Genomic DNA, 26,899 nt, shown 5'->3' with positions numbered 1-26,899 from the left:
TCATCTTTGCATACAGTACATTTATATGCATTGTTTACGGTATTTCCTCTGATGCTGAACTGCGTTGTCTTGTACTTGTGCTTAATGTGTGCACTGAAAATAAAGTGGACTCTAATTCAATTTCACAGCTATAGTCACTACGTTCTCTGCAGATTTAGATTTTACTTTCAAAACATATCGTCAGCTTATGAAACGCGCTGCATTGTTCAACTACAAACAGTTTACAGAGTTTGTGAAATGAACTCCGCCATGAGCAGTTACATCATTTAAATACTGTTTACATGCTTACATAATCCAATAATGTAATATATAATATAAATCTCTGAAAGGGGCCATTCAGTGTAATGAATACTTCTGTGTTTGATATTTTTTCACTGGTAATACTTAAATGAGCCACTTTAACTTTTAATGGAGTATTTTTACATTTTGGTTTTGCTGCTTTTACTCAACTAAAGGATCTAAATATTTCCTCCGGCGCTGTATTTGCCTCCCTCTCTCTGGTGTAATGACCGTGTATGACGTCATGCGTTTCAGCTCAGGTCCTTTCCCAGAGTTCCTGACTGCCTTGTTTGTCTTCTGTCTCCCATAGTCAACCTTTGGACCATGTTTCAAGCTGCTCAGAAACTCGGAGGATATGAGTTGGTAAGTATTCACATATGTGGCAATATATTCCTTCTCTTTCATCGAGCTCCCTCCCTTCTTTCTTCTGTCTCCCCCTCTTTTTGTCTTCCCCTCTTCCTGACGTCTGCCCTCTGTCGCCCGGTGTCGTCCTACCTACCTCTCCTCTTTCTTGCTCTCTCTATTCTTTCTCTGCCCTCCTTTTGCCCTTTGAGGTCAGTCACTATTTTCCCAAGAAGAAAGTCTTGCTCAGAGCCACATTTAGCAAAAATGATGCCATTGTTTCAACCCCCCTCTGTCCCCCCCTGGAGTGGAAAACACATGTTCCTCTGCTCTGCACTGGTCAGAAGGAAATTGGTCAAATCGCTCATTTTTTCCCATGTTGGAGATGAAGTGAAATGCATATATATATATATGCTACACACACACACAACCAATGTGAGCCAGAAATAAGTGTGTGTGAGGCTGAGGCATTCGACTTGGATGCCTCACATGTCGTTTATTCCCTCACTATTCATGTGCGTCGTGTTTCCAAAGTGAAGTCGATGTTTGATGTTAAGTCGTCAAGTGCGTTGCTCATGCCTGTTTCTTCATTAGCTGGCTGGTATAATATCATCCAAACAGACAGCCAGACCCGGCCATAAACAGGATACAGCTCATATAATTGGGGCTCATATCCTTTTTAAACCCTCATATCTGCAGCTGATTATCTCACGTTTCATGTTGAGGCTTTGTTAACTCTGAGTTTTGTGTTCTGTGTTGTAGCCCGTCATCTGTTATGGGATAAGGGGTTATAGCAGGAACAACTGACTGCATGATGTTAACAGAGCTTATTATGTTAGAGAATTGAGTGTTGAGGATTCAATAACTGGAACATCATGACTCAGTAACTCCCCAAGACCTCAAAATGATGTCAACCACTTATGTTTTTCTCTTTGTTTTTTTTTAAAAAAGTCTCTCTTCCTCTGATATTTTTCCAATTTTCCTCACCCTGCATTCGTCTCATTGTCATCCCTTTTCTCTCTTTCTTTTTCTCTTTGTCTTATTACTTTCTGTCCTCTCATCCGTCCCTCCAGATCACAGTGCGCAGACAGTGGAAGCATGTATATGACGAATTGGGCGGGAACCCCAGCAGCACAAGTGCCGCCACGTGTACACGAAGACATTATGAGAGGTGAGCTATAATGCTGGGCGCTTATATATATATATATATATATATATGACACATGATTGTTATGCATGCTCATGTGGACCGGTTTACATCGCCCGGGGTGAGTAAACCCCCTTGCAGCTGCGTCAGAAATGATTTCACAATGTTGGACACTACAAGACAAATATTGATCTTATTCAGAGGAAGTCAGAGCACTTGCACATACATGAAGACTGGTGCTTGCAACAGTGGAATAGTTAACAAATCACTCCACTCTGCACTCCTCTTACATGCAGTTCTAATAGTATTAAGAAATGCATTCCTCATGGACCTAAATCAATCCATGCTGGGGTAAGATTCAGTTATTTTCTTAGGATTACTTGATTAGTTGCGCGGCACTATGGAACCAATTATGCTGTAAACTCCACCCATTCTAGGCTAAAGAGGATTTAAAGGCTCAAAATGACAGTAAAGTTTTGAATTATTAACTGACCTACATGGATGCACATATACAGTAACTACCCTTTCCATCCTATGTGCATTGCAAGCACACAAAGCTGCAAGACAGAGTGAAAACACCAGTTTAATATATTCATCTAATCATTCAGTCAGATACTGCAGCATTTTGAACCCTCACATTATAATCGCTCAGATGGTATTACCAAACCAAAGAAAGCATATGGATATGATCCTGAGGGAGCTGTGGGGGTATTATGCAGGGCTGCTTACACACAAAAAACACACACACACACCCACTTTCCCAAGGTTAAACAAATGCCAAATACGATCTCCCCAACAAGAGATAACCAGTCGCTCATGAAGCAGGTCGTTCCTCCGGGCCGGTGACCCTCTCCACATCTCTCCGGCTGCTGCAGGGTTCATGCATCAGCACAGCTCAGGCACACACACACACACACACACACACACACACACACCTGTCAGTAATACAGCAATATGCCAGCAGTACCATATGAGGGAGCCCGGCAGGTTCGTATTGTGTCGAGATTGCATGCTGTAAGCGAATGTGCAAGCATAGGCGGTGGCGGCTGGAGCGGCTTTTCCAGTAAATTTGTGAAACCATAGGTGTGAGAGTGTATTGTTCAGTGTGTTGTGTTTGTACACAAGCTGATAATGTGGCTCTAAATGTTCAGCTGAGGGTGCGTCCCCAGTTCTTCCTCATTACCTCAAACAGGGACATGCTGTAAAGGAGGAGCTGCTGCACAGTGGTGTCCCTGATTTATACTAATAATAGATATGACTTTCAACACCTGGCAATAGAGGTGACGCACGTCGTTTTATTGCAGAAGTCGGAGTATGTCTTTGATTTGGGTTTTGTGATCGGTCTCTGTCTTGAAGTTACTTTGAAGCCAGATGTTGAAAGCTGTATTATTCATCCATCTATAAGGTGTAAGTACGGTCGCAGAAAGGCAGACGGGGTAGGACGGAGCCGTGCGGGAAGCGCTGAGGTGTGACTGCTGCTGCGCTGGCCTTTCCCTCTCCAGCCACCGAGAAGCAGCTGAAAATAATGCTGAATCAATACAAAGCAATAATATCCACACACTGCAGTGAATATCAGGCTGACAGAGAGAGAAGGTGTAAGAGGGAGGGGTGGGGGTGATGGGGCGTGTGTGTGTGTGTGTGTACGAGTGAGTGAGAGAGAGAGAGAGAGAGAGAGAGAGAGAGAGATCAGCTGAAGCTGAGCAAGTTTCCATTCAGGGGAATAATTTTAGCTGAGCCTCGGTGTTTGGGCTGCTTGGAGGGCAATTAGCTTCATTGTATTAACTCAGCAAACATGGCCATTCTCTCCGCATGATGAATGAGGCTGTTTGTTGGCTCGCTGAAGTGTGTGTTTGTTCCCCAGAGGCGTCTTTGTTTCCACCTTTAATCATTAGTCAATGTGCTACAGAAGTATAATTCACAGGGAAGAATGTACAGTGTTCAAACTGGAACAACACTTATGTTTTGCTCTCTCCTTGGAAGAATCACTTCTGATTTGTCTCAGCAAGTCAAAGTAGAGTAGAGTAGAGCAGGAAACAAAAAGTCTCAGGCTAGTAAGAGGGAAGGAAACAATATTTCAGGATATAATTGCTTTAAATTAAGTGGATATTCTTGGCTTCCTTGGTGTTATTTAGGTTAAAGACTGAATATCCACAAGCATTCAGCTCTTATTTTAAATTATACACATTATCCCTTTACAGCCCTAATGGTGAAATCATACGAAATGGTTTCCTAGGAGATGTTATTGTGAAAGATGGAGCCGGCAGCATAATTATTATATTTATGCTGTCCAGGAGAAGGCGGTAATCACTGGTAGTAATGGAGTTGCATAGCTGGAATTGAACGGGAGATAACCTGAGCTAATTGTCATTTTCAACATTACTGTTTTTTAGTCACAGAGTGCCGTTCATTAGTGTGCAGGGAAAAATCAATGTAGAAATGTCCAAGCCAAGGTCTGCCGCTGCAGCTATGGGGAAGCTTTAATGATATTTATTTAAACGGTTTCCCGAGATTAGCTGTCAGGGCCCAGCGCTCTGAATTAAAAATGAGGTCATGAAAAAGATGGCATCAATAACCTTGAAATAGACTGCCTTTTGCTTCTGTGCTGTGCCATTTTCTCTGTGCTCTCCCCCCTCTCTCTCTCTCTCTCTCTCTCTCCCACTCCCTTCCTTGCACTTCATGCTGTTTCTTTCATTATACAGGTCAGCGCCTTTTAACAGCTCCTACATATTTAATCTTCCTGGTTTCCTACATGATCTCTTGTTACAGAAACATCACATTTCACTATCTCTGTTCATTTCTGCCTCTTACAGATTTTTAATACCTCACCATGCCTTGGCACTCTAATGTAATTGCACAACGGGATTGGTATTGGGACGGGAGGGGGTTTTGGAGGGGGGGTATCCATGGCAACAGAGAAGCAATTTAGAATAATTTGCTATTTAAAAACTCTGAGGTTTTGGGCAACAGCAGAGAGCACAGATGAGGGGTTTTGGATTAAATCATTTCATCTTAAAAGTATTAGATGTTTGCCAGATGTACTGTACACAGAGTCTGAGGCCTGTGAAATATTCCTTGGCTCAGATCATGCAGATACGCGTTTCTTTTAAGACAGATGCACGCCTGTTCCAATTTTAGTCGACTAGATGTTTTATTGATTCAGCCTTTATTCATTCCTCCTGGAATCGATGCATTCACTAAAGCTACTCTCCAGATATAAAAATACATTTGTTGCCCATAATTATTAGGGAACCTTGAGCCTGTCCTCACACTGAGAATTATAATAGGATAGAGTTTGGATTTGGGGAGGAGGGAAGGCGCAGGAGATTGTTTTCTTTTTTTTTTTTTTTTTTTTTGTTTAATTTTATTCTGCTGGATGCTCAGTATTTTGCACTTGTCAGCATCCCTCTGCATTGTCCTTGCTGTATTGCAGATATGTGAAATGTAAGCGCATTACGTTTTAGCTTGTCTAATTCTGTAGCTCAAACACAGATTTCAATTATTCTGGTCTCTTGTTCTAAAGCAGAGGGTATCACTGGATTGCAATAAGAGGTGGTGGTGGGGAGGGAGTGTCACCTCCATGCCCCCCCCCCCCCCCCCCGGGCTTTTTATTTCCAAAGAGACAGAAAAATATAAAAACATTGACAGATTTTAATGGAGTAAAAATAATTCAAACTAAGGACATAAAGTGGGAGGGAAATGAGGCAGAGAGAGAAGTTGCGGTATTTAGACCATCATTGTATAATTTCTGTCAGCATTCCTTAACACTATAAACAATGTCTCAACATGTTGTCCGCATCAAAGGCACTGCCAAATTCTTTGTATATCCGTGACTCCTCTACTGAATCTGGACTTCAGCTTCAATGGGAATGCAGCCAAAGAGCTGCATGTTCTTTACACTGAAATAACAGGCAGCTATTTTAACCTCTGAGAGCTAGATGGCTTCCCCAAGACAAAATGCTTCATTGAATATTCAGTTTTAAAATTCCCCCTTTTTTTTGCAGCAATCTAACAAATCACAATATTGGGTGAGTTCTTAATGCGTGCATGGCATTTAATCAGAAGGTCCAAGGTTTCTTTTCCTCGGTGCCAATGAAAAATCACAAATTACAGCACTGACGTGTGACAGGCAATCAACTGTATGAGAATCTATTCAAGTCTGCTGAGATTAATAACTAGTTCAGTGTAGTAGCAAATTAAATTAATCACCTTCTTGCAGAGATTTCAGTCCACTTTAAGGCAGCAAGAGGGAACATGTGCCATATATTTTTGGCTCTTAATACTTGAGTGACTGAAAGACTTTAGTGTTCCTTTGTGCAGAATAGTACACATTTATTTTAAACAGTTAGTACTCTTGGCTCACACCTGCTATGGTGAACATTTACCACAGGCTGCAGCAGCAGCAGCTAATGAGAGCAAACCCTGGGGGAACAGTAGAGGTCATTTTAAATCTGGTATTTTCAGACTTGACAAAGGACTTAAGTTTTTCATACATTCCTGCGCTGCACTCCTGTTTTAACTGCATGAATGAGGGTCACCTCAAGTGGTTTGGCTTGGAGACAAAAGAGGGGCTTTGAGGCATGAATCCAAAGCAGAGGGACCAGCTACAATGTCTGTTTATCCCTCTGCTGGCATCTTGTCTCTTTTCTTTTTCTTCACATCTCTCTCTCTGCAGCAATTATTGTTTTCTCATTGTGCTGATGATGCTTAATCATTGCATTTAGATGTGATAAAGATTTGATTTTATCTTTTTTATTGTATTCACTTTTCCTCACAGGCTTGTAAAAGTAAGTCATTTTCTTTCTTCCAAATCTATCTACAGCCCCCAGGGCTTGTCCACCAGCTCTTTAAATAGTTTCTTTTTTTTTTTTTTTTTTTTTTACACATGAAGCAGCTCTTGTGATCTTAACACAACACCAGCTAAAATTAATTTCAGCATGGACGGGAGGGAAATTGTTGAAATGGAACAGCCTGCGGGCTTTTTCCACTTATTTGGTGACTTAGGCATTTCTTGGATTTGAGCACTCTGCTTGTTCCTGTAACACAAAACTCAGATGAGAGCAGCACATTGCTGGTAAAGTCACCTTGTTTTTGCCAAGTTGTCTTTTTTTTTTTTTTTTTTAGGAGGGAGGTGCTTTGTGTGCAATCTGTCATTTCAAAGGTATAGACGGTATGTTCAACTGACATTTGTGGTTTGATGAATTACACTGTTACTGACTCTAAGATCAGACAGATATCAGATAAAATGCATGTTACATATTTAAGCAATCATTTCTTGAGCTCAATTACATGAGGCACCTTCTATCTCTTCCTATTCAGCATTTAATCTCTTCACTGCATATTTTAGTTGCTTGTTATCAACATGGAAAACGGCTGCTTAAACAAAAGCCGGGTGATAAATTGGCATGAGAGGAAGTTAAGTATTTATTGACCTCATAAAAATGTTGCCTCTCCTGCCTTAATGAAAATTTTTTCCTGGAATCTCTCAGTGCAGCACACGCCCCCTAGTGGCTCAAAATATTAACTACACCTGGCTTTCTCTCAACTAATGCAGTGGCTGCCAAGCTCAGCCCCTTCCTTGGAGGAAATTGCTACTTATATAAGTGGTATTGTATTATGAGTGCTATATTACATGATCATGACTAAGTTTTTTTTTTTTTTTTTTTTTAACCATAAAGTTAAAAATGGATAAATGAGCCTGAACTGTCTTTGCTTATTCGGCCATTTGTGGAGATTTACATAAAACTGTAAAAGGTGTGTGGTGGAGAAAGAATTAATCATACAATTTAATAGGCAACAGTTTTGGTAAGTCATCTTGTATTCATTAAACATAACAGAGTAAATAATTGTGACAATGTAGGGAACTTCCTGAGACTGATTTTTGGTTTCCTGACCAGCACAGCATCTTAGCCTTTGCATTTGGAACTATTTAAGGCTCCAGTAATTTCCCGAGCTCAGCTCTTACATTATCCAAGCCTGCGACTCCCCACCCCCCACCCCATATTGACATTCCATAAAGTTGACCCTGGCCAAGGCAGCCATCTCTTTCCCACAGATCACTGTGATAGTCAACAGTGCTCGCTGGTATACTCTATGAATGTGCCACTTTAAGAGCCCTTTGATCACTATGAGTACATATGGACATTTGTACATGTTGAATACACATTTATGAGCCTGAAGAAATCTAATCCACTTTCTTATGATGGTGAGACATTTATTTTTCCTACCTTTTTCTGTGCAACAATGCCTAATTATTCTGAGATCCTAAATATAGAAAGCCTGAGAACCATTTCCCTATTTGTAATAAATACCACTGCTGCTGTTTTAAAGTTTAAAAGACTGCATGTTTTTTTTCTCTGTTTTCTAGGATTCCTCATTCCCTCATTCAGAATCATTGGTGCTCTTCATTAACATGTCATTATCCACTCTTTCACTCCATCTCTCCCTCTGTTTCTTTTTCCTTTTGCTCTCTTTCCCTCCCCTCTTCCCTTTCACAACCCCTTTGCTCTCCGTCTTTCCAATAAGTCACATTTAATAGTACATTTCCTTTCTTGGCCTGGGGCCTGGTGCCAGACCAGCTGTATGAAATGTAGTTTCACCGCTTTCCCTGCCAGCACTTTTGTTCAGAGGAAAAATAACAAAAAAATCCCACAGAGCCTCTTGAACTCTCTGAGGCTTTTTTTTTTCTTCCTTTTGAAGAGGAGGCGAAACAGCTCTTGATTCATTGTTTGTTTTACCGCCATGTCCCTTAAAAGGAATAGTGCAACCGTCTCTTGTCGTTTCACGAGAAGACCTTATTTTTTCTCATGACTGAGAAAGTCATGTTTCTGTCTGGCTTTTATGGATTGTTATTGTAAAAAACCTGACAGAGGAGCTGGAGAGATTTTCAGAGGAGCTTATTGAAGTTAGAGTGTTGTAGTTTTTCAGTTGTCTTGGTTTCCTCTTCCACAATGTTTCTTATTTCTGGTCTAATGCCAATTTCCATTTTCTTTTCTGAGCAATAAAAGTCTAAAAGTTTCCCTTGCTGGTTTCTTCATGTCATTATTTTACACATGGGTGTTGTTATGTTATCCAGATCTTAATGTTCCCATTAGTTATGACATCAGATACGGAAAATTGACTTGGGAAATTTTCAGGAGAGAAATAACAGAAGTCAAAAATAGTTGAATAGTTTTTCTACAGAATGTTCTTTATCACTTAGTATGGACTTAATTAGGTTGGAGCAAATGCAGCTATCCTGCATTTAATCATGTCAACTGTCACAAACTAAAGCTGTTAGTGTTACCATCTAAAATATCGTATTACTGTAACCACTTAAAGAGCGTCTGTGATTATTCATACTCGTATGTTAAATTAGATATCATGTGCAGTGAGGTTCCTTTAAACAGTTTGATTTCATTTCTTCCAGACATTTTCCTCCATTTTATTCCCAGCCATATTAGTTTTACACACCCACGCATATACACACACACACACACTCATTCCTCGCTCTCTCAAGGTTAAACTAATACCTAATGTGATCTGTCTCAGCAGGAGATAACTGGTTTTTCACATTCTCTCTCTCTCTCTCACACACACACACACACACACACACACACACACACACACACACACACACACACACACACACACACTCTGGCACCCATCTGAACCTGGATTTCCCCTAACCTAGTTTAATTACAATAGGATTGTTAGTGCTTGCCAAGTATTAAAACAAGGAGGTTTTAAAGCACCGTATTTGATACACTGCATGCCTGTGGCAAAGCTGCAGCTCATTCTGTTTTTGGTATTAACAAACAAAATACTTGTGTGGTTTATTGTGCTTTAATGTTCGTATTTTGGTATGGGCTCTAACAAAGGTGGTTTGTTTAAAAATGCTTCTCTTACTCCACATTATTTTTGTTTGTGTGTGATGAACCAAAATATAGATTAATAGTTGTTCCTCCTTAAGCATGACTTGACATAACATGATCATACCATCGTCTCATCTGCATTCCTGTGTCCGCATTCTTCCTCAGGCTCCTCCTTCCTTATGAGAGGCATATTAAAGGTGAGCAGGACAAACCCCTCCCGTTGGCCAAACCCAGGAAGCAGGAGGCCGTCCAAGAGAAGGCCTCAGGAGCCAAAGCCAAAGGAGCGGGGCCCAAGAAGTTGAAAGGCCCCAACAATCCAAAGCTGGGGAGTAAAAAGGACAGAGGGGAGGCAGTGAAAGAACAATCACAGGTCAGTCTAAGACGTCCCCCAACTGCTGCCTCATCAGGACTCCTTCGTGCTCTAAATTCAGTTTCATTTTCATCCCTCTGTGCTTTCTCATCAATACCCCACCGCTCTGTCTGGAATTCCTGTTGTCTTTGAAATTGCCAAATAATAGGAAAATATTGACTATGAGTGTAACAGCTATTTTTTTCTGCATGCAGGACTCCAAGGAGAAAGAGGAGAATCGTGAACTGTCCACAGCTGTAAAACAGGAGGTACCTCTCAGCGATGAACCAATTGTAATAGAGGAGGAAGAGTTACATCTTACCCTGAAGAAAGAGGAGTCCTTACCAGTGGAGCAGTTATCTTCACTGGACCCCAAAGAGCCAGACTGCAGAGCCCCACATGCTGGCCTACCCCTCCACACGGGGTCTGGTCCCCAGCCTGAATGGAGGCAAATCAGTGAGGCCCTCCAAGCAAAACTGACCAGTGAACCGCAAACTGAAGGGCATCTCATTCCTAAAAACCCCTACCTGCCTCACCGTTGGGATCAGAACAAACCTGCTGGACATGTTGCTCTGCCTGAGTCGTCCTCCAGAGTCAAAGACTCCATAGAAAGTCATGGTGGGAGAGTGGGGAAGGTGTTACCAATGTGTAAGCAGGCAGATAGACAGTGTATAGACTTGAGCACAGATTCCTTCCCCGAGAAAGAAGACTATGGGGTCGTTAAGAAGGAGTCTTCACAAGGCCCTGCACAGACGGCTGCCTACTGCAAAGCCAGTCAGGGGGTCATGTCGCCTTTGGCCAAAAAGAAGCTCCTCTCGCAAGTGTGCGAGTCCAACCCTTTCCCCTTTACTTCTCCTTCTCTTCAGCCTCCGCCTTCCACAGCTGCTTCCTCTCTCCCTGTCATATCAGTGGCTGAAAGGGAGAAGGAGAAGAGAAAGGGTGAGGAAGAGGTGGGTGGACAGAGGCATGGGTGTGTGTCAGACAGCATCCCGGAGGTAGCGCCCATATTCAGACCGTCAGTCATTCAGCATGCTCAGAGCAGCAAGCCTCACCAACAAGCCACCAGTGGCCCAACAGAGAGGAGCACTGCCGGGGAGCTATCAGAGACTTACAGCTGCCGGACGAGCCATCACCTTCAGCCTCAAGTCAATCCACCATGGCAGCCCTATCTCCCCCGAACCCATGCTCCGGACAGTGTGGAGAAGGCTGGGGAGAAGCTTCTCCAAGGCCCAGCTGCTCAGCCCCGGAGCTTTGCAGGTGACTGCTACTCCTCCCCTCACCTCCACAGTCTGTACAGGCAAACTGAGAACTGCCTGAGCCAGGAAAGGATGGTCAGCTTTGCCAACGGAGAGCGGCGAGAGCACTACACCAGGGAGCGTGAGGGCAGCCAGAGCTTTGTCTGTGGTGGTCTGGAGCAAGAGGGCTTGGCCTACAGATCTCACTACAGTGACAGGACTCAAACACATGGCGAGAGCAGAGAGGCAGATGATGAGCCCAGAGACTTCACAATTTCTAAACCTCTCTCTCAGAGGGTGTCCTCCTTCTCCAAGCCCTCCTTCTGCAGTCTCCCCTATCCCATCATGCACCAGAGTTTGGAGTCCCACCCTAAGGCGTGCAGAGTTCCTCCAATGACCATCTCTCCTCCCAAACAGAGCTCAGCAGAGTCGTCGCAGCCATTTCCCAGCCCCAAAGCTTCAAGCGATTCGTCCCTCACCATCCCCATTCGACCCAGCAAGCGGAGCCTAGTGGAGCCCGATAACGAGGAAGTCCCAGAAAGGAAAGTCCGTGTCGTGACACCAATCCACCCTGCCGGCTCAATCCGACGCAGCGACCCGGAAGAGCTGAAACCCGCTGAGCCAGCCCATGCCGTTCACCTCAACAACCATCTCCCTGAGGGCCACCCTACAACCACCTTCCCCCCACCCCATGCTGCACACCTCTACACTGGCATTTACCCGCCTGGCAGCCTGGTCTCACCAGGAGCCCAGGACGGGCTCCAGCAGCACCCTGGCTTGCAGTACCTGAAGAGCCAGTCAGCAGTTTCTCCCCTGGTGCCCCCGTTAGCCTTCCACCCCATGATGCTCCACAGGCAGCTGCTGGCCTCCAGCCCCAGCCCGCACCACTTCTACAGGCATCCAGGTGGAGCAGCACTGTATGGGGACCTGTTGCACCACCTGTACCCTCTCTCCACCCTCCCGCCACCTCAGCTGTCCTCGGTACACCCCAGCACCAGACTGTGAGGGAGAGAGGACAATTTGTTTCTCCCTCTCTTTCCTCATCCGCAGAAACTTTTTCAGCTTGTCTCTGTCTGTCTGTCTCTCTTTGCTCGGGGATTGTGGCTCAGTCGAAGGAAAACACTGATTATTAAACTTTGACTGATTACAAACTGATAAACTCATCAGTCAGGCAGACTGAAAATTCCATTTTCTTTTTTTTTTTTATTTGTGTATGCATTTGTTTATATACTTTGCACTGTTCTTTATTTTTTATCACCACTTACTGTATCTTTTTTATGTTGTTGTATCCTTATTTGCACAATGCTCATGTGTATGTGCTCACAAATCAGTTTGTCACTCTCAGTCACCATGAGTCAGGTTGTTGCTCTGGATGTGTGAAAAGTGGAGGGCAACAGAGAAAAGCCATTTGTTTACTGCGTCTGAGGGCTAAACTTTGTTGCTTCAAAACACTACAAGTAACATGACAACATAAATGCAATTCTTTATATAACTAGAGGTGCGTTCACCATGGCAAACGATGCTCAACAGTTGTTTAGCGCATTATTACGCTTTAGGCAGCCAGTGGTGTTGTATCTGTTTACATGTCTCCATGTAAACAGGACTCTTTGGAATAGACATTAACACTCACTGTGGTGCTGCATCATATGAAATAGTTTCATCATAACATTCAGAGGTGCTGTGTATGACAGATGTACTGTAGACTCACTTTTTACTCACTTCAGGTCTTTATTTGTTATGTATTTGCAGTTGTCACATTGGATCTGTTGACAAATCACCAGTTCTAAATTGAAAGTAATTTGACCCCAAAAACCCCTTGTGATGAGTAGACTGTAGCAGCTTGTTTTTGTCTGTAGGACCAGCATAATGAAACAGCCGTCTGCTGTGGAATGCTCACCACAAGAAATCAGCATTTCATCTTTTTGTTCTTGACTTGAAAAATCCCTCCCTTTTTTTTTTTTTTTTTTTTTTCTTGGTGAACAAGCTCTTTAATTCAATACGCTGAAAAGACTCACTGTATGATTTAACAGGAATGTTGTCACTTAGGATATTATTGCTTTGCAAATATCTGTGCCTTTTCGCAGTCTTGGATTAGAGTTAGCACTACAGTTGTTAAGGTTTATCTTCTGTAGCAGGGTAGGAATATTAATATTACTGTCACTCTTGTCTGAAATGCAGCACACAGACATTCATACAAAAACTATATGGCACACTTGGTTATCAGACACCAGACTTGATTGGTAAGGCACAACATTTAAAGTTATGCATTAACCCGACGGTTAGTATTTGTGCTTAAATTTACATATTTACTTAGCTTGAGTGTGTCAGGCAGTCAGTTATAGAGGAACCTCAAAAGATTTACTGATAGTTCATATTGACACAGGTCAGTGTCTGGCATCCGCAGGGCGTGTGTGCTGTATGTGTTTTTTAGCAGCGATGAAAAGGTACCAGACCCCATAAAGTATGCCTACCATGCTCCATAGCCTGAGGTAGCAAGATGACACCTGCTCTGGCTTTTACAACCACTATAATTGCAATCCAGGATAGTCGAAATACACAGTGAACATGTCTGGTGTTTCAAAAGAAGAAAAAAAAAAAAGCTGTAAATGTCTATGTGTAAAGTTTTACTGAATACTTAGATAAAGACATTAATTTCTGATTAAGTACTGTACATTGCTGTGTGTAGGTAAAACTGGCATTAGTGCTGGCTCCTGTACAGAACATTCATACGGGATCAATTCACGACAACCCCTCTCTCTCGTCTTATTTTCTGTGTACATAGCACTGTAGATAGTACCGCGTGGTTGTTATCATATAAACTGTTATAATCTGTAAATAGTATTAAAAAAGACAGTATAAAAGTCGGTTACACAATCTAGCTGTGTCCTTGTTTGCTCTGTTTCAAGGTCAGCGTGATCATGTTAGATTTTAAACAAACACTACAATTTACGAATTAGGATACTCTTTTTATTTGTTGTCGTTTCACTTTTTTTTTCTCCACGTTGTTTCCATTAATGTGCATCCTGAAAGTGTTTTTGATACAGTAGCCATCTGTTTACCAATCACCCAGCTGGCGAGCAAGACAAAAAAATAAAGACATTTTGTATATGACCTCCTGTATATTTAATTAAAATATTTTACTATCTATACGTTTCCTCGGCTGTGTTCTTTAACTGAACTGCAGATAAAAGGCGAGGGCTGAATAAACTGATATTTAATGCCAGTGTACTAAGGCCAATATAATGTTCCTCTTTCCTGAGTAAATGCAGTGTGAATGGGGTTTTATTATTGTAATACCATTATCTGGCTATGAGATTCCATCCGCCTTAATCTTCACAACAGGCTACTTCTGGGCTCAAAGCCAGTGTAGCCTCTCCAGTATTTGCTGCAGTCAGAAAAATGTGCTAGTGCATGTATCTCTATGGGATGTGTGTTGGGCAGCAATAAAAGCTATGCTTTGACTTTTATTGCCACCCCCTGGTAAACCTTTACCATGAAAAATATTCAGTAATACTTCCAAGCTCAGCAAAAATAAAGCAGCCTCACCAGGGTAGAATGTAGGCCGTTTTATTGCAGATCAGCAATAATAAAAAATACGGTTTGCTTCCAAGACAACAGCGAACAGAGTGAGGATAAAATTGCACTTTTTGAAGAACAAAAATTACTACAGTATGTTTTTCATTGCACTATACACAAATTATACTGCACAAGAGACAAGACTAATATAAAGAATCGCTACTTACTGGTACATAATAGTTCCAAGTAAAAGTCTACATAATTAATGTGCTGTAAGTAAGTAAAGTATTATACTATAAAGATGTTAGTACAGAACATTTAATCAGACAATATGAAAAAAAACCCTATAAATTATTGCTGGTATTATGGCTGTTGTGAAATTCATTGAGAAATGAAAAAACATTTTGAAAACACATCATAAATGAATATAAATTTGGCTCATTAGTGTAACTCATCAAAGTGAGGAAGACTTTAAATCAAAGCAGTTTTTTTTTTTTTACTCTTTAGATCACCTGCTCTTCCTAATACCAGAGGCAACTAAACCTACACTGGTTGTATTAAATTTAGTCACCAGGGCTGCACAGTTCATTGTCCAAAATAATAAACAGGAATGTTAGTATTCTCAATAGTTGTTGTTTAATGTGCTTTCTCTTAGTCTCAGTAAAAATGGCTGAGATGCAGGATGTGCAATATAATTATTGTAATGATTTTACTGCCTGAGGTGTAACCACATCAGCATCAGTAAAACCTAATGCTGAGGTTTGACCTTAGACTCTTCCCTTGTTTTTCCAGGTATATACAGTTTAACATCAAAGTGACTGATTTATTGGTAATACACACCAAGCATAGGAAACATCTGAACGGACTGCTAATATTGAGCTGCATCCCCTTTTGTACGATCCATTCTCAGTTCTTTCAGGGCTTAAACTAAATCCTCCTGTAATCCGCCTCCCCCCAAATCTACATCTCCCCCTCTTGATTAAACAGAATTTAGAGGGTGAGATAAAAAAAAAATGGGACTGTAGCTTTCACCATACTGCTTCATCTGGCCAGGCAATTTCAGGGAAAGTAGCTAAACCTATTGTTTTGTACACTCTGTTTAATTATGAAGCCCATTATTCAATATGTGATCATTGAGTGGTTGAAATATTTAGTAGCCGGCAGTATTAGATCTGTTCAAAACACAAACACAAGGACATCTGTTATTTTAGCCACTCAAAAGACTCATTCATTCAATTATGTTCATAGCATTCTTCCACTGCAGTGTTAAATTATGTTGGACATACTGTGTAGCCACTGAAAAACAAGCTCAACTCATTATTAAGACCTCTGGGAAATGGAGAAGTCACATTAGTGCTTGCAATTGCTCCTAAAATCCTGTTCCCTTAAAATCGTCTATAGTGGTCATAAAGTCGTCACAGTAAGTGGAATAAGTCAATAGTTCCAAAAAGAATGACTCCTCCGCAGTGGGCCAGTGGATCAATTCCAATTTGAGTGCTTTTGCAAAGGCTCTTTCTTCGGTCCATGTTCCAGTGGCAGAGCTGAGAAATAAGCCTTTCCATTTTAGTGGGATTGATGATGGCGGAGCTCAAGCCAACATACAGCTTTCAATTTCGTCTATGGGTTAGCTGCACATGAAAAAAAGTTTATAAATGGAGATTGGAGTTGGACATGTATCAATACAATATTGATATTGTGATATGAGGTGTCAACTGGGATTTGGGTTGTCATGATGAATGTTGTGGGGATGTTTAAGAGACTGTGCCACCCACCCATCCTTTAGGTTATACGAATTGTTTGACATTTTGGAAAATACACTTATTCACTTTGCTGCTGAGAGGTTAGATGGGAAGATTGATACCACTCTCATGTCTGTCTGCTGAATATGAAGCTGGGGCTGGGAGACAGTTAGCTTACCTTAGTACCAAGAATGAAAGTAGGGGGAAACAGCTAGCCTAGCTTTGTTCAAAGGTAACCAAATCCACCTGCCAGCACAACAGCTAAAGCTCCCTAATGAAGTTATATCTCCTTTGTTTAATCTGTACAATAAGTGTTGAAATTATAAATTGCAGTTTAAAGGGGGCTATGTGCAATACTTTTTCTTGGCTAGGAGCAGTGACTCTGGCGCGGATTAGAGGGTTAGAGTCTTCTGGTGATGACAAGACTGCAAGTCTCTTTTTTCAGCCAAGAAATAGTCTGGCACATAATCCACTGTAAAACTGTAACTTTATTATTTTTTGTACGGATGGAACAAATAAGACATAGCATGTTTATTAGACAGATTTTGTTATTCTTCATCAGAGCCAGGCTAGCTGTTTCTCCCTGTTAACAACTGTTATGCTAAGCTATGTTTGAAAAACCTTGTGGCTCCAGCTTCATATTTAGTGTAGAGATGAGAGTAGTATTGATCTACTCCTCTCACTCTTGGCAAGAGAGCAGATAAGCATATTTCCAGAAATGATAAACTATTCCTTTAAAAGTTAAAGGGCAAACAGTCATGCCCAAAAAGTCACAGTATTGCTATTGAGATGCAGTCAAATATATTGATACCCTACATTAGTTCACTTGAAACTTTTTAGAACAAGTAGCTGTTATACTTAGTGGTAAGATAGGGCTAGTTGGTTAAATCCAGATAGGGCCAAAGGTCTAGGTCACAAGGCTTTAAGGTTCATCCTCTCTCTGAAAGACTTCCTCAGTTTGCTCCTTGGTGCAGGAACAGGACCGTGACTGGCTCTGACAAAGCCTTGCTCAGCTGTGGCGTCAGTGGTCTGGATGTGGTGGTTCTGGTACTCCAGCTGCTGGAGAGGGGGCTGAGGCTGAGGCTGACCTTGTGGTTGTATATCAAGAACGCCCAGCGGTGCGTTTTTCCGGCTGAGGGCCCCGGCTCCTCCTGTGTTGTTCCGCTGGAGCTGCTGGATGATGGCAGAAAACTTGGCATCAAGAGATGGTCTGCCAGTCTTGGACCTTGTGGCCGGGCGTGAAGCGCAAGTGCTGGAGTTCTCCTTCTCCTGGTACGACAGAGGAAGAGGATGATGAAGAGAACAAGGGAGGGGAGGTCTGGCTGGACGGCTGGGAGGAGCATAAGGCTCTCTGTCAGAAGGAGGGGGCGGGGCACGCCGCTTCTTGTTGCCGATGGATGTAGAGCTGGTGTCGGGGTTGGGGCTTGAACAAGGGGTGGAGGTTTTGCTCTGGGACAGAATACTCTTCTGCACAACCACTGAATGGGATCCATCAAACAGAGTGGACCAATTAGGTGCCTCCTTCTCCTCTTCTCCAATTAGAAAGTGGCCATCTGTCTCCTCTATCTTGTTGTGGATAATGTCAGTGATGCTCTCAAACCTGCGAGGTGAATTTATACCTGCAAGAAAAACAAAATGAATAAATATTTATATTATATAAATATTAATTATTAATATTAATATTAATAAAATACATTTGGTAAATGTGTGTTTTTCCATGCTTGATGTTTTATAAAAATAATAATAAAATAACATATATAAATAATATAAATTTAATAAAATATAGACAAATAAGCCCATATTTCAACATTCTAATAATCATGTAAAAGGATTTTATTTAAATGCGTCACCACTGAAATTAAAACTATTATGCATGGTTAATGGAATATATCTATTTCCATGAGATGTTTTAAGCACCCCAATCATATCTTCTATAAATAGATACATAAATAAAACGCAAATGAAAATCCTGCAAAACATTCCACATCAAGCTTCAGTCCAATTATCAACCTCCATCTAACTCATTTTAGCGACTCGTTCCAATTACTCTACTCACTGAGGTCGTTGTAAACAGAGTCAGCCTGCTTGGTGAGGAAGAGTGATGGTTTCCGTGGTGATGTGACCTCGATCTTCATTAGCTGGTTGCAGCAGTGCAGCCACTGGCCTGGTTATAAACAAGGAGAGGCATGAGAGGCAAAAATAAAAAGGTTGTGCTATCTGTTCTTGCTAAGAGGAGTTTAGCTAAATATATGTGCAGCCACTGTTTTAGCCCAGACTGGTCTTCACACTGTACATTCTATTTATACAATCTCACACATATAAAACCTTTCATAGAAATATACAAACATGTTCCTGCTTTGTATACACATGGGTAGATATGAATATATTTTTTATATACATACAAACCCCTGTGCAGCATATTGAGACAAAAACACTCACTTTGATCATACAGGTGCTGGTGGAGGGCGTCCAGCCAGTCCTCCAGTTCTTCCCTGGTGTCTGTGGTGAAGACAACGGTCTGAGATCCCTCTGGTGAAGGGTTGATGATGGACAAACTCCTGGATGTCTGGCCTACTGCCTCCTTCTCTATCACACGGATCCGAGTGTCCTGTGGAAACAACACAAAAAAAAAACTTATCATAAGCTGAAAATTAGTTCCACAGCATACAAATGAGAACTCTATGCCAGATATTGCACTAAAAAGTACATTGCTGATAATGCAGAAAAAAAATAATTCAGCAGCAAAATGCCAAAGATGCAAGCAGGATCTCAGTGGGTAATGTGACATTTTGTGTTCTGGTTATTCTGCAAATGTTAGGGAAAGCTCTTGACTGAGATTTAAATCAATAAAAGTGAATATGATGTTTTTATTTAATCCAAAGTTCCATGGTCCACATAATTAAAACACAGGTAATAATGTAGTGTTAGTTACAGGGATAACAACAACAACTATTCCTGGTGTTATTAACATTTCTACTTTTCTGCCTTTACATTTATATTTATGTAATAGTATAATATGTAATGTTGCTACTGTGTTGAGTGCCAGTCATTTTTAATCGACAAGCTCAACAGAACAACTGAGAAAGAAATATAAGTGAGTGTGGAATGTGAAGGTCTGAAGTTTAACTTCTTTGTCTCACCTTATTGATGGGTAGGTTGAGAGTGGGCTGCACTTTTGCATCAATTTCTTCAGGGGTGAAGTAACAGGACAAACAGCCAGCGCTCAGGACGCAGTAAAGACTGCAGCAACGGTTCATCCCCTCCACGCTTTGCTGGAAATCGTCAGAAAGAAACAATGGAACTCAAATATTTAACCTTGACACCAGCTTCGAGGCTAATGCTAATGATAACAGCAGTCAACATACCTTCTGGCTCAGGTAGCCACTCATCATGCTCTGTGTCATGCAGGCAGGCTGGGCGACCAACCGGCAGCAGAGGTTGCCATAAAGTGGAAGCCAAGATGACCACTCAGCTGTGGGGTTCAAGAGCAACAGTGGCAATAAAACCCCAAAAGGATAGAGATCTAGATATATAAATCTTAATTAACTACTACATGCTGTATGTTAGGATAAAGGTCAACTTTAATGTGAAGTGAGACGATAGAGAAGCTGTAATTTGGTTATTAAAAAGTATAGGTTTAAATGTCAAATACCCTGTGACATAAGCGTTTAACTAATTTTTAATTCTGTGGACCTGACCACCAATGTACCATGATTCAAACTCATACCAAAAGTTGAAATTAGCTGGGCTGAATGACAAAAACCTGCCTGAACACCAGCTTTCTTATCCCTTTAATCACCCATGCATAGGAAGAAAGTAATCCAAGCTAAACTTCAATCAGAGGTTATTTTGTTTAATTTTAGCTTTCAATTTTAATGGTGTAAAAATATTGTATTATTACCCCAGTTCAAAATCAAATCAGGAGCTAAAAAGCATAATCCTTTATATCCCCAGATATTAAATTTCTGTGCCTTTGTCTCTTACCGTTTTGGAGGACAATGAGGGAGTGAGACTGAAAGCTGCCTTCAGCCTCGGGTAGACACAGAGTAGTGTAGGCCAGAAGGCTGTACTTGGCTCCACTGGGGCAGGTAGACACACACAAACACATACACAGAGAAACATTCTTTAGACTTTGCAGTACACGGCATTGACTTATTTTAATTTCTTGGCTTTTCTGTCTAAACTCTTAAAGGTTCATGCTCAGCCCTAATGCAAACAATATAATAAAAAGATACACTGATATACAAACCTCTAACCTTAACATGTTCACATTTAAATATGCAGTACTTTACTTTTTAGAAATTATCTCCTCATTCAAAGGCCTAATGATCCCAATGTTTCTCCTTCTGCTAAATATTTGGTATGTATCACTTACAGATGTTCAGATGAGAGTCAGACAGGCTCAGACACAAATAGAGTACAGGTGGTAGTATTAAAAACATGCAATATTCTAAAAATAAAATAGCTGTGTAATGAATGTTAAACCCTTATTTCAGTCCTCACTCAGTGAGATGTTTTCCAACCCATTGTGCGAGTCTGTAGCTGCACCCTATGTTCCAGTAACAAGCCATAATCGAGTTAGTTCCCAACTGCAAAAACCTTAAATAGAGAGCAAAGAGTCTGTAAAGGGTTTTATGAGATAACAGACTACATACGAGGGTATGGGGTTGTACTGCAGGAAGGTGTCAGGGTCAGGAGTGTCCAGCAGGGGGCAGAGCTTCTTCCCAGCAGTTTTTCCAAAGGAGTTGCGGAGCTTCTTGGCCAGCTTCTTTGGCGTGTTTGCCAAGGTGAGCTCTTCCTCCAGGGCACAGCTCCACAGCTCCACCTTCAGGTCAAACTGAGGACCTGCTTCTCTACTATAAGAGGAAAGTGAAATTTGAATTATAGTATAAACAATATTAATATAAACCATGAGATTAAATAAAACTAAAAACTTAATACTTAAAGACTCGTAAATAGTACATCTGATTGCATAGAAATTGTTACCACTAACATCCCTAAAATAATGTGTCTGCTATTTACATTACTAAATGTATTTTTATTTTCTAGCAATATAATCTTAGTATAACGCCACAATACAGACATTTTTGCCACTGTCCAGCAGCACCAAAATGGGCTTTTAAGTGCAGCTATTCAAAATGTATTACGCTGCCTATTTGAATTGAACAAAAAATACTCACAAGATGGTGACTCCCTCAAAGCAGACATCAGTGACTGATCTGTCCACAACCACCATCTCTGTGTCAAACACCTCTGCGCCAATCTGCAGCAGACAGAAAAGCGCCACTCGACGAGAGCCTAATAAATACAAAGAGTGCACAATACGTACTAGTGCAGCAGGTATCCACAAAATAGCACGGGACAAAACTAAACAGAAGGCATAAATGGGACCAAAACACGGACAAACTTACTCCCTCTGTTGTTAAAATGGTCTGAATCCCTCCACATCAAAGGTATACGCAGACCTACATCAGCAGAGAGGAGGAAAAAGTCTGTCCACAAAGTAAACACTCTCAAGAGTTCATTTCTAAAATGCAATATATCATTTTTTTAAATAAATAAGCTTAAAAACAACCAAAATCTGACTTAGTTTTAATATTTTTAAGAGTCCAATGCTGAATGATTATGGACAAAGTGGGAGAAGTCTTACCTGACACTGCAATTGTCCCATTACAGGGCGCACGGTCATCTGAAACTGGATCTGACAGTCTGAAATACAAATTTGAATTTACCATTAAAATTAATCACAATCTGTGAATCAATATAACCAATCAACTTTACTGCAACAAAACAGTTCTTCAATTTTAAAACCCTCCTCAGAAATCACTGTTTACTGAAACTGAAACACTTATACCTGAGAACACAGTAAGCACCCAGTTCCTTACCTGTTGACTGCTCCCATCATGTCCTGCTCCTCTTTTTTCTTCTGCAGCTGAGTGAAATAAGCCTTGATCCTGGCATTGCAGGTCAGCAGGTTCTTGGAGGCATTAAGAACCTGTTCCCTCTTACTGCAGGCAAGCAGCAGCTTATAGGCCCCCTCTCGCATTCGCACCTCAAAGTCCAGCTTTTCTTGCAAGTTAGTGTTCTTTATGGACATAATGTACACAGGAGAAATTTCAAAATGATTAATTTAATCCACGTTAAAACAAAGTTAGTGCATTAAAGAATTTGTTATAACAGAAGGGGATGAGATGGACATGGTGAGTGCAAACATGTTGATTCAGTAAACTAGAGTTAGAGCGAAGCTGTCCTTGAATGTTGCTTTTGGCAAGAAAGAAAAATCCCTTCCATTAGCGAAGTAGTTACATCACTTTGGTGATTTAAAGTCAACAAGTAATGCACATAAAATTCATTTACACAAACACAACTTGTAAGACAACCAACACCTTCTTCCAGCCTTTACCTTGCATGTCCCTGAATCTGGAGTGGTTGTTTTTTTTTTTGGCAAAGAGAAAAGAAGGCAAAACCTTTCCAGTACAAACAGAGCTAAAGCTTTCAGAGTTCCTTGCAAATGACAGAAATAAAGCAAATGTGATTTTCTAGTGCCGCTGGTAGCTACCACCTGATGACTATTTCAACAATCACTCATTCTGTCCAAGGTGACATCTGAAAAGGTATCCTCTTCCTTGTACTTTAGACAAGCACTATATGAAATGGGGAGCTTTTCTTACAACGACATTAATAGTCATTGAACATATAGCATACCCTCTTGAAACACCAAGCCTTATATTTTCTATACAGCTATTATATAGTTATTTCTTTATTGTTTTTACCATTGTAAACAACAACCATTTACCATTTTTGTAAATTATATGTCCAAACCCTTCATATTTATATTTGAGGCTAAAAGCATCATGGTTTTTGCCATTTTTGTATTAAAAAAACTACTTCACAATTAATCAATTATCAAAATTAGTTGTCAACTATTACTACTACATTTTTAATCGCTTAATTGACTAATTGTTGTAGCTCTAGATATATGTTAAGAAAATTTAGACCTGTAGGAGTGAAGCCAACTTCTTTTCATCACTCAAGAGCAACTCTTTGTAAGACAGTGTGAGGTGAAATGCATGCAGGAGGGATCAGGGGGTTTCATATTGACCAACATGCCAATATGCTGAATATGAGTAGAATGACATTAAGTAAGTATTAAGAACTACAAGCAAGCAATTTTGATGGCAAAAAAATGCAGAATGGAAATGTATGCATGGCATGATGCAAAGAACAGGTCAGCAGTTGTAGGAAGAAAAGTATCAGGGTGGTTCTAACTAACAAATATGTGGCTTAGATGGAGAATGATGATGTCCGATATAATTTTGTATAGAAATTTGGTTTGTGGTGGGTTATAAACTGTCGAGTGAAGTCCAGATGTGCATGCACAGTCGCACTGGGAATACGAAACATCATCATTCTCCATATTACGATCTCAAATATGCACCTGTAACTTCTTAGAAATCTGTCGTATGTACAACAAATTCATATCCTCTACTATCTGCAGAGTGTCATTCAGAAGACTTGGGCATCGTTTCATGCTTTTGGCCTGAAAGGACATTAGTTTGGGTGGTGTTAGAGCAAAGACAAGAGCTTTATTTCTGTACATGGGTCATTGACAAATAAAGCTTTTAAAAATGTCTTTTTTTTAAAGTCTTTTTAAAATGGATATCATGCATATTTTTGAAATTAGAACAATGTGTTTCAACAAGCCTTATTTGTGTTACAACATTTAAAAGTTTTAAATTCATTTTTTGACTGTATTTTTAACTTCACCACCTGAAAAATGTCGGGTGGCGCAACCAAATTCTTGTAAAAATTTATATACTTTATACTATACTTATATACTAGTTTTTTAACATAATGAAGAGTTTTATAATAAAATAACATTTTCCTACTTTTACCTTGGTTGTACCACCTGACATGAAAAGTGTACCAGCCCAACTATGAGTTGAAAGTAGCTTCTTTTATCAATATTTGAGAGAGCTCTACAAACCTTTTCACTCATCAATAAAGATCACTTGGGGACCTCTGGCTGATGGAATATCCTGTTTGATGTTGTCACTATTCACTTCAGAATAAAAGATGCATGTATACAGTTGCAGCACCCTGACATTTGACAATACACAAATTTCTGGACAAAAGTTTTTGAATTATCTTAACACCTTTAAAACTATTAATATTTGTGAATTTAGTTTATTTGAAATGTCTCAAACATGAAATCATGCCACAGTATTTATTTTGAATTTATTATTATTAGAATATCATATTTAATACTTTTCTCAGGCTGTTCATTAACATGGACGGTTGTGGCACCTGACATTTTGGTGGTTTGAGATGCCAAAATATAAAATATATACATTATTATAATGTACTGAAAACATGGTCAAACTACAGCAGTTTTATAGAATAAAATGATGCATGTCATGAATTAATTAAAATTATTTTAAAGGACAGTAATGCACTCGGACACAAAAATATGCACGTCCCGTGAATGACCCACATGCATAGCAACATCAAACAATGCAAAGAGTACACGGCTCTGGTTTCGGGAAACTGCATAAAAGGGGCAACTCCCCTGTTGGACAAACAGCGTTATCCCAAGAAACTGAAACCCAGTGTCTGTTTGTGTGAATATTTGAGACTAGCGTTAGAAAATTCAGTCACTATTTACAAGTTCTATGAGCACAGGCTACAGAAAAAAATATTAGTTACTGCAATTGTGTAAACTACAAAAGAACCGTGTACTAGCTTGATAACGTTAGCACCGTTGCACTTTGGACGCCCTCCGCCGTCAACGACACTGTCATTAAGATTCACGACAAAATACAACATCTCTTTGCTCATACCTCTGTTTGCAGGAACAATGCGCTCTGTCGTATTTTCTTCCGTTTAATCTCCATAGCCACCGCGGAACCGGCCGATAATAGCGACCTGGAGCTCCCGTTTCGCTTGGACGTTTGAACATCCCGCTGGTCGTCCATGTTGTCCGTCGATTCGCTTCCAACAACACCACCAGCACATTCCTGCTCCAACCTCCAACGGACGGGGCGGTTCGATTTGTGTGACCGCATCTACCGGAAAGAAAATGTTATCCGGCAAACAAAAGGCAAGACTATTCAAATGACCAATGCAGCTCCGCTATAAATTGTCATACTATTTGAGGAATTTAAACATATAAACTGCGCATCCATCCAGTTTTTTTATATCTTGAAACTTAAATATAACTTGATATTTAATGGAAACATTAGCCTGAAAACTACAAAAAAAAAAAAAAAAAAAAAGCAACCGCGGGCTTAAAATCTGACCCTGATGAAACGACCTACTTTTTAAAATCACAAAATACTACAAAAGTACAGAGAGCTAGATGTATCATTCAAAAATAAATGAGACAATCGTCCCGCATTTTCAAACGGCACTGCCATATAAATAAACCAAGTGCCCTTTCGCCGACATGAACGTAGCGTCATTACGTCACTGTGCCAGACAAAACAGGAGTGTATCGTTTTCGATTTTGAATTTTTTAACGATGGTAATAAATTATCTTATGTTTTAGGCCATTGGTTTTAATGTAAATATTCAATAAAAAATACCTTTAATAATAATTACAATTTTACACTTAATCGCGGGCAGTCGTTTAATTATCTTCTGCTGTAGCTTGGTACTGATTTTCGTCCAGTCATCTGTAACTTCAAATGCAAACAAAACATTTCTTACCATTAAGAACCTCCAAATGTACGAATTATTTCGTCTTTTTCGTGTGTGAGTATGTTTTAATAAGCTTGTATTTACTGTTACAGTACTGTCATTAAGCCCTCATTAAAAAATTAATAAGTATATATATATTTTTTTTAAGTGTTGGCCGTTTGATCCAGAAAAAGTAGCTGGTAATACTGCTTGTATTGCAACATCTTCATTTATTTTGATCGTTTCTGTAGTTGTTGTTGTTGTTGTTGTTGTTGTTGTTGGCTTACACATTAATTTTAGCTGCGCATCATGCAGCAGGCGCTGCCCTCATTTTCAGTATCACATATAATATTGCTAGCGATTTCGCCCAGCTAATGGTACAGTGGCAAAAGACCCTGAAACGTGATCAGTGAGTCCAGGAAACCCGCCCCCCCCGGTTCTGGCTGACACGGACTTCTGGTCGAGTTGGAAGCATCCACGGTGGGAGGTGTAGACGCAGGCGCTGCTGAGGATGAAGTGTGTAAAGCGGGACACGAAACACACCCACAGACAGGAAATTACGACACCTGCTTTCAAAATTAAAAGCTGGGTCAGATGAGATGCATATGTAATCTTCTGAGCCAGTCTACGGAAAGTGATGTCAGCCTCTGTCATCTGCAGCTGCTGCTTATTTATGATATATCAAACAGATTGATTGTCTCTGTTGAAAACCTTATAAATACATACGTTTATCTTCAGTTCTTTAACCTGTTCCAAAGAAAATT

The 26,899-nt window shown here is 40.5% G+C and overlaps 2 protein-coding genes across 2 annotated transcripts in view; one reads left to right on the top strand and one right to left on the bottom strand.

The window, feature by feature from the left end:
- arid5b (AT-rich interaction domain 5B) overlaps positions 1–14,347 on the top strand; it is a 75,999-nt gene extending 61,652 nt beyond the window's left edge. Inside the window, exons 8-11 of the mRNA XM_071480182.1 lie at positions 590–642; positions 1,695–1,792; positions 9,784–9,988; positions 10,183–14,347. Of these exons, the coding sequence (XP_071336283.1) occupies positions 590–642; positions 1,695–1,792; positions 9,784–9,988; positions 10,183–12,207 (2,381 nt within the window). The 3' untranslated portion in view covers positions 12,208–14,347. The remainder of the gene's footprint in view (positions 1–589; positions 643–1,694; positions 1,793–9,783; positions 9,989–10,182) is intronic.
- A 402-nt stretch (positions 14,348–14,749) lies between these two features.
- Positions 14,750–25,572, bottom strand: rtkn2 (rhotekin 2). The gene is made up of 12 exons (XM_071480183.1): positions 25,298–25,572; positions 22,343–22,542; positions 22,108–22,166; positions 21,869–21,922; positions 21,638–21,755; positions 21,113–21,313; positions 20,442–20,536; positions 19,823–19,929; positions 19,598–19,729; positions 18,897–19,065; positions 18,514–18,621; positions 14,750–18,076 (listed from the first exon to the last, which is right to left on the bottom strand). Exons 1-12 carry the CDS (start codon positions 25,520–25,522, stop codon positions 17,370–17,372), a joined length of 2,175 nt encoding a protein of 724 aa, XP_071336284.1. The 5' UTR covers positions 25,523–25,572; the 3' UTR covers positions 14,750–17,369.
- Between the last annotated feature and the right edge of the window lie 1,327 nt (positions 25,573–26,899).

The sequence above is a fragment of the Trachinotus anak genome, unplaced genomic scaffold (assembly GCF_046630095.1).
Source record: "Trachinotus anak isolate AG129_WGS33_773 ecotype Australia unplaced genomic scaffold, CSIRO_AGI_Tana_v1 ptg000007l, whole genome shotgun sequence".
Taxonomy (NCBI): Eukaryota; Metazoa; Chordata; class Actinopteri; order Carangiformes; family Carangidae; genus Trachinotus; species Trachinotus anak.
The sequence above is the reverse complement of the archived record's forward strand: the minus strand, read 5'-3'. Positions and strand labels throughout refer to the sequence as shown.

Bases quoted from the DNA above. Each gene is read 5' to 3' on its own strand.
- rtkn2 (XM_071480183.1), bottom strand. From the start codon at position 25,522: ATGCGGTCACACAAATCGAACCGCCCCGTCCGTTGGAGGTTGGAGCAG. The intron at 22,543-25,297 runs GTATGAGCAAAG...ATGTCCATAAAG, and splicing joins CATTGTTCCTGCAAACAGAG to AACACTAACTTGCAAGAAAA. The intron at 18,077-18,513 runs GTGAGTAGAGTA...TTTTTCTTGCAG, and splicing joins CTCTGTTTACAACGACCTCA to GTATAAATTCACCTCGCAGG.